This window comes from Propithecus coquereli, unplaced genomic scaffold (genome assembly GCF_000956105.1).
Source record: "Propithecus coquereli isolate 6110/MARCELLA unplaced genomic scaffold, Pcoq_1.0 Scaffold10, whole genome shotgun sequence".
NCBI lineage: Eukaryota > Metazoa > Chordata > Mammalia > Primates > Indriidae > Propithecus > Propithecus coquereli.
The window spans coordinates 18183361-18190581 of record NW_012133858.1 but is presented as its reverse complement, the minus strand read 5'-3'; the positions used below and the strand labels follow the sequence as shown (position 1 = coordinate 18190581).

General features: G+C 39.7%; 1 protein-coding gene across 1 annotated transcript in view; it reads left to right on the top strand.

Annotated features, from left to right (window-relative positions):
• The window catches only part of SENP2 (SUMO1/sentrin/SMT3 specific peptidase 2), a 36180-nt gene extending 30626 nt beyond the window's left edge, over positions 1–5554 (top strand). Inside the window, exons 12-14 of the mRNA XM_012641880.1 lie at positions 267–351; positions 1881–1976; positions 4243–5554. Of these exons, the coding sequence (XP_012497334.1) occupies positions 267–351; positions 1881–1976; positions 4243–4305 (244 nt within the window). The 3' untranslated portion in view covers positions 4306–5554. The remainder of the gene's footprint in view (positions 1–266; positions 352–1880; positions 1977–4242) is intronic.
• Positions 5555–7221: the final 1667 nt, after the last annotated feature.

The following is a 7221-nucleotide window of genomic DNA, read 5'->3' as shown; positions in this document are numbered from 1 at the left end:
TCTGCCCGCCTCGGCCTCCCAGAGTGCTAGGATTACAGGCATGAGCCACCATGCCCGGCCTGCTTTAATTTTTTAAAACAATTTTTTGTAAGCAGAAAATAAAACCCAGAATTAAAAACCCCAAAAGCAGTCATATTTTTAAAAAGCTAATGTATGTGGATTTGAGAGTGGCATATCTGTTAAACATCATAAAGCCCTTTGTAACTGTAATGGTTCGTCTCTGTGGGGATTCATGGATAATATCACTTTTTTTTTTCTTTTTTTAGTCAGTATTTACAGGATGAAAGTAAGACCAAAAGAAATATTGATCTGAATCTTTTAGAGTGGACCCACTACAGCATGAAGCCGCATGTAAGTGATGATCCTCTATATCTGACATACTTTGTTGCATTTAATAATAGTATCATATTATTCAGATCTGGCCCCCTTCCGCTCCTCATGCCCTCCCTCCCTTAAGCATGCATTCTCTTAAAGTATACGTCTTAAGAATAACCTACTTCTAAATCCTTAGTAATTAATTTAACCAAGATGGTTTCTTAGTTTTTATCTTACTGTTCTAAATGTAAATGTTAACTATATGCTAGCACATTTCTTATAATATTGGGGGAAAAAAACCCAGTAAATTCAAAATTCTTGTCTAAAATTTATCTACAAATTTGTTTATTTAGGTCTTAAGGGTCCCATGCCATGGGTCATCAAGAGTCAAGTATGCTGGTTGTGAATGTGCTTTGTGTTTTGCCAGATTTGAATCTCATTCAGTGTTTGAAAATGCATCCATCTTTGAATCTTAATGGCTTTCCTTTAAAGTAAGCTACATGAATTCAGTTTTAACCCTAACGTGTATAATTGCACAATCATCTTCATCCAAAAGAATTTTAATTTCCAAGCTAAATAACTTAAAGGTTAAGCTTTGAAATTTCCTGAGGAGAGCACAGGTGTACTCATCTGTTAGGATGAATATTGTGTTCTAGTATGGGAAATGTAATAAAGAAAACAAATTCTCTTCCTTTGTATATTGGAGTCTGTAGTTCTGTCCACTTTGAGAGATGCTGGGCTCTGGAGAAAAGTGTGAGGTACCTGCATATGTACGGGTGGTTTGTGTGTTTAAACAATCCTTTTTATAATAATCAACTGCATTTCTTTGAATTAGTGTGCTTTCCAGCAGTGGAATCAGCCTCTCCCATATTATCTTGTGCTACTTATAACTGACAGCCAAAGTGTGTAAAGGACTGGCCAAGGTTAGGGCACCACATGCCTGGGGATCGTGTGAGCTTGCCTTTTGTGGGTTTGGAATGAACCTTTGGCTTATTATGTTCTTAGCCGTGCTTGCAGCAAGTTTTGGTTTTGCCTCAGGACAAACTCAGGACAGAACTGAGCAATCAAGGCAAGATCCTAATTGATTAAAGCCTATCTAGAGGCTTTTTTCTCTGTCCTACTCGAAGCTGTGGAGGTCCAAAGCAATAGTAGTATTTTCCTAGCTAGGGAAGAGAAATGAAATTTCTGATTAAGCCACACACACTTAGCCTGTTGTAAGATTTATAAATGCTTCTGAAATAATTCTGACTGGCATTCCTGGTAGTAAACCTCTTTTCAGTTTGGTTTCTTTGAATGAGAGCTAAGAGATGGAACTCTCACTTTGCTTTTTTCTCTTCTGAAAAACATTTTCAGTGGGGGTCACGTATTTGGTTAGGGTTTTTATACCACATAGAGTAAGACTAATTGTGTTTGTAGTGTGTGTCTGTGTGTTTGTGTAATACAGGATTTAATATTTATCTTTATAATATTGTTTATCCACAGAGATAGATAGAAAAAGTCCAAGGAGTTTGTATTTGATGTTTTACCCCTTCCTCCCTTCTTTTTTTTGTATTTTATAATTTTAGGAGATTCCTCAACAGTTGAATGGGAGTGATTGTGGAATGTTTACTTGTAAATATGCAGACTATATCTCTAGGGACAAACCTATCACATTTACTCAGGTGAGTGAAGACCCCTCCTCATCCACTGACTTGCTATTGGAAGGTAAACTTAAAGCACTTAGCCAGCACCTGGCACACATTAAGCTCTCAATAATAGTTATTATTGCTATAAATCTTGGCCATAGCCCTCTTGACAGAATCGGAGTTTGTCATTTCATCTGCTCTCAAGTTTATCCTTGTCTTGCATGACTAATGTGCAGTTTACATATCTCTTAACTCCATCGTTCACTGGTTCCTGTGTATTACTGATACTGTTAGCCAAAGAAGGGGGCATGTCAATATATTAATATATTATATTAAAAAATATAAAAAATCAGGCCTTATGAGAACTGAAGCTGTAGGTCTAAGATATAACTGAGTACTGCTTTTTCCTTTCTGTTCTGGTTAATTTTGATTCTCCATGGCTCAGCATTTGAATTGAAACTCAAGTATGTCAGGAATTCTTGAGAATTTATGTTTGTAACAGTGGATTCTCAATCTTTTTATTACTGAGGACAACCCCCATTAAAAAATAATTTTCATCAACAGACCTCATTTTGATAGGTATTGTCTACCAAACAAACCGTATTTATTGAGTAGTAGGACTGATAACCCTATTCCAAGCTTCTGAGCAACGTGAAGTAACTAGGGCTCCCATGCTGACCAGTCTAAAGTTAGTCTCAGCAGTTTTAATAGGAAAAAATATGCAATTTTTTATTAGATGTTTTGAATTATTTAAAATAAGAATCATGTGTTAAGACTTTTTAGCTCCCACTCCCACCCCCAGGTATAAAATTACTAGTTTATAGTAAAGTGGTATATCCAACTATTTATAATAGGATACCAGGAGTACTTTAAGGATGTGAACTTCTGATTTCATCAAAAAAGGGACTTGGTTGAGTTACAGGTAATTCTGGAGTTGTCTTGTATGTTGCTATTGTGAAAATTGGCCCATGTAGTGATTATCAGTTAAAGTAGAATAATATATTGAGCAAAACAATTCATTCTTTTTTTTTGAGATAGAGTCTCACTGTAGTCTCACCCAGGCTAGAGTGTGGTGGTGTCATCATAGATCACTGCAACCTCAAATTCCTAGGCTCAAGTGATCCTCCTGCCTCAGCCTCCCAAGTAGCTGGGAGTACAGGCACGTGCCACCATACCCAACTAAGCTTCCAGAGTACCTAGGATTACAGGCACACACCACCACGCCTTGCTAGTTTTTTCTAGTCTTAGCAGAGACAGGGTCTCACTGTTGCTCAGGATGGTCTTGAATGCCTGAGCTCACGTGATCCTCCTGCCTCGGTCTCCCAGAGTGCTAGGATTTATAGGCCTGAGCCAGTGCACCTGACCAAAACAATTTATTCTTTGATGTTGTCAAATAGCAAGGAGTTGATTGTTCTCTGAACCTTATGACATGGGATATCAGAGAGAAGTTGCTATTGGAACAGAATTGGCAATGTGTAATATTTGGTGGAGCAGAAAGAAATTTGTAGATTTGCTTTTGTTTCCTTTATTTTAATAAAGTTCATTCATGTTTTTCTCATGTAAAAGCAGACTATGTTCATTTTAGAATGTTTTGAAAATACATATAAATAGAAAAGTTACCTGTTGTGTCATCACTTGGATATTTCCATTTTTGGTACATGTTTTTATTTTGAAGTTGTACTGTTCCACAGAATCTGTTGTATAATTCTGCATCCTACTTCGGTTTTCCTTTTTTTTTTTTTTTTTTTTGAGACAGAGTCTCACTCTTTTTGCCCAGGCTAGAGTGCCGTGGCGTCATCCTAGCTCACAGCAACCTCAAACTCCTGGGCTCAAGCAATCCTTCTGCCTCAGCCTCCCAAGTAGCTGGGACTACAGGCATGCGCCACCATGCCCGGCTAGTTTTTTCTATATATTTTTAGTTGTCCAGTTAATTTCTTTCTATTTTTTTTTTTTTAGTAGAGACGGGGTCTCGCTCTTGCTCAGGCTGGTTTCGAACTCCTGAGCTCAAACAATCCGCCCGCCTCGGCCTCCCAGAGAGCTAGGATTATAGGCGTGAGCCACCACGCCCAGCCCCTGCTTCGGTTTTCCTTAACATGTAAAAATGCTTATGGTATGTAAGATATAATTATAAACATTATAGGCCTTTTTTATGGCTTTATAACTATGGGCCCTGATGTAACATTTTCAGTGCTTACATAAAGGGACATGGACCTCCTTCCTTATTTACATGATTACACCTGAAGGCTGTCATGCTGTGCACATCAGTGTGTAATGCACGTGTTGTCTGTGGAATTCTTTACAGCACCAGATGCCTCTCTTCCGGAAGAAGATGGTGTGGGAAATCCTTCATCAGCAGTTGCTGTGAGAATGCCCTGCCTGGTCCCTCTAGCTGCTGGTGGTTCTTTCATGGACGTTTCCATATACCTCATGCATTGTGGGTTAAAAAGTCCCTGCATCACTTCTGTTCTCTCACAGGTACTGAGCTGTCAAGTGCATGAAAGCCTCTCTACACCCTAGTCCTGACTTGGGGTGCAGAGGGCTGCTTGCAACCCTGTTTGTAAGGCTGTGCCTGCTCAGTCCTGGACTATTCAACCCACACAAGAACAAACGCTAATTAATTCTTTTTTTTTTTAAAGATTTTTTTTTCCCTATGAATGTGGGAAATGCAGGATTTATTCTGTGAATTGTTTTTTTCTGTGTGTTTGTTCAGTGTATTCATTCGCTCATTTGCAAATATAGTGGGCAGTGGCCATTTACCGCTGCTCTCTTACAGTTAGCTCTCAACTACTTGTTTGAACTATTTATTTCTGAAAGGAATGTTAATCAACTGCCACTCCCTGCTGAACATCAGGAGGGAAATGATTGGGGGCAGAAGGAAGTGTTAATTAACTTCTCTAACGCCGGAGCAGTAACTGCCAACTTGAAGCTCAAGGGTTTCTTTGAGGCTTGAAAATGCCAAGAGAAATGAAAATGCTGTGGTGTAGGGCTCTGGTTGCCTTTCAGAGGAAGTCTGACACTACAGCATGGTCACAGTGTCATGGAAAAGTGGAACTGTGCACGAGGGACTCTGTCTGGCTATCCAAGCGTCTTCAGAAGAGTGTCGTGGTCATCTTAAAGAGACTTCCCTTTCTGGAAATGAGGTGACTTGGCTTACTCTTGAAACTGGATTCGAAGTAACTGTAAACCCTAAATCTTCATTTTTATCCCAGACCTGGTAGAGTATAAACCTCAGAATTATAAGGGCTGGCCTGAGCTGTTTATTTCAAAAGAATACTATTCAATTTAAAGCTATTTTTCCTCAAAGTTTTTTTTCTATATATTAAGCCGAAATTAAAAATTAAGTTTTATACACGTTAAGATTAGCGTCCTCACACTCCACCCCCACTGAAATTTGTGGAAGAAAATTTAGTACTTGGCTCTGAGGTTGCCAGTTACACAATAATCTATTTTGCATATAAAAGTTTGTATTTAACTTTTTTGTTCATTAAAAACCTTACAGATGTGGTTATGCATTTTTAATTTCAGAAAGTTTAGAGTTGGTCAGAACATATTTTGCAAGATCTAGTGCCTAGTGTTGCTTTTCTGATGTAATAAAAGGTTGTCTGGCAGAACCTGAAAAGTATATGCTGAAATGATTTCTGACCCTTTCCCTACTTAAACCTCCCAAACTTGTTCTGGTACATAAAAGCAAGAGGTAAAACTGGAAAAATTGGGCATGTGTTAGCTGTGAATCTACATGTTTGCCATTGGGAGGGCCCAGGCTGCTGGCCACAGAGGCATACTGGTTGTAGCTATTGCAGCCAGTTTTCCCTGAGACTTATAAAAGTCTTGGTACAGGATGTGGGGCTTGTGATATGGATTGAAACTGCTGGGTCTACTTGATGGTCAGGTCAGAGGCCATGAAGTTAGGTGATGATTACAGTAGGAGCTGGTTGTACTAAATCTCTCTCAACCTTAGTTTGCACAGAGAACCCTTCCTGTAGCCCCTGTTCCTTTCCCTGGGGCTCCTGGAGCTGTGCCAGTGAGAGTATTAGGGTCAGGCAGTTGGCACAGACAAAAAGGGCCAGAGGTTTACTGGGTCAGCATTATACTGAACACGCAGTTCCCACCGGCTGTTAGTGTGCTTCACCTGAGAGTTTAGTACCTTGGTTAAGATGTATTTCATGTTAGGTAAATCCTGTTAGAAATGGTAGTCTGTATTCTGCCCAAATGAGTGATGCTGAGGGTTAATGTGGTATTTGAAGGGCTTCTTTTTTTTTTGAGACAAAGTCTCGCTCTGTTGCCTGGGCTAGAGTGCAGTGGCATCATCATAGCTCACTGCAACCTCAAATTCTCGAATCCCCAGGCTCAAGGGATCCTCCTGCCTCAGCCTATAGATAGTAGCTGGGACTACAGGCGCCACGCCACCAAGCCAAGCTAATTTTTCTATTTTTTGTAGAGATGGGGGTCCTGCTACGTTGCACAAGCTGGGCGAGGGTTTCTTAAGAGCAACTTTCACTGTGCTTTCCATTAAAGTATACTCTTCAGGATAGCTCTTATTAATCTTCCAGGACATTGTGAAATTGGGAAGAGCAGAGCATTAAGCTAGAGCATGGCCTTCTGCTTGACCCTGAGTTCCTGAATTTAATGTGAGCTACTGCAGGCCATGCGTTTCTAGGCACTGATGTTTCTCCCTTGGTACAAAGAAACTTGTTGGTAATATAATTTTTATATCCAGTTTATGAAAGAAGTGTTCAGGTGAAAAAAAAACTATTGCTTTTATTAGTAGCAAATTATCAACATGAAAGCCAGTGATTTTTTTCTTGTTTTAATTGCAGTGGTTTGGGGGTCTTAAAAAAGGTGAACCATCTTTTTGGTAGGTAGTCTCTCTTAAAAATTGATAAAGATTTAAAAAAAAAATACTGTTGGTGAGGAAGTATTTTTCTCATGCTTGATCTTGTACCAGAGCTGGATGGGGGTGGGAGGGAAGTAGACTTGGGGCATAGGGAAAATGTTCTCGGAGTCCCACGTTCTACCTCAGTTACCTAAGGCTGTTAGAAACCTCTGATCTCTTCCTCCTCTGAAATCCTAAGCACAACTTTGGGGAATACCATGTCGCATGGCGGCTGTTTGCCTACACAGTGAGGAGTCGCCTGGTGCTGGGACCAAGGTGTGGGTGTGGGTAGAATGCGTCCTTAGAGAAGAAGTAGTGGACCTCAGATATGAATAAATAAGCAATATAGAGAAAGTTCAGTTTGTGATAACCTTAGTACTGTAGTTAAGCTGCATTGTTTGAATTGGC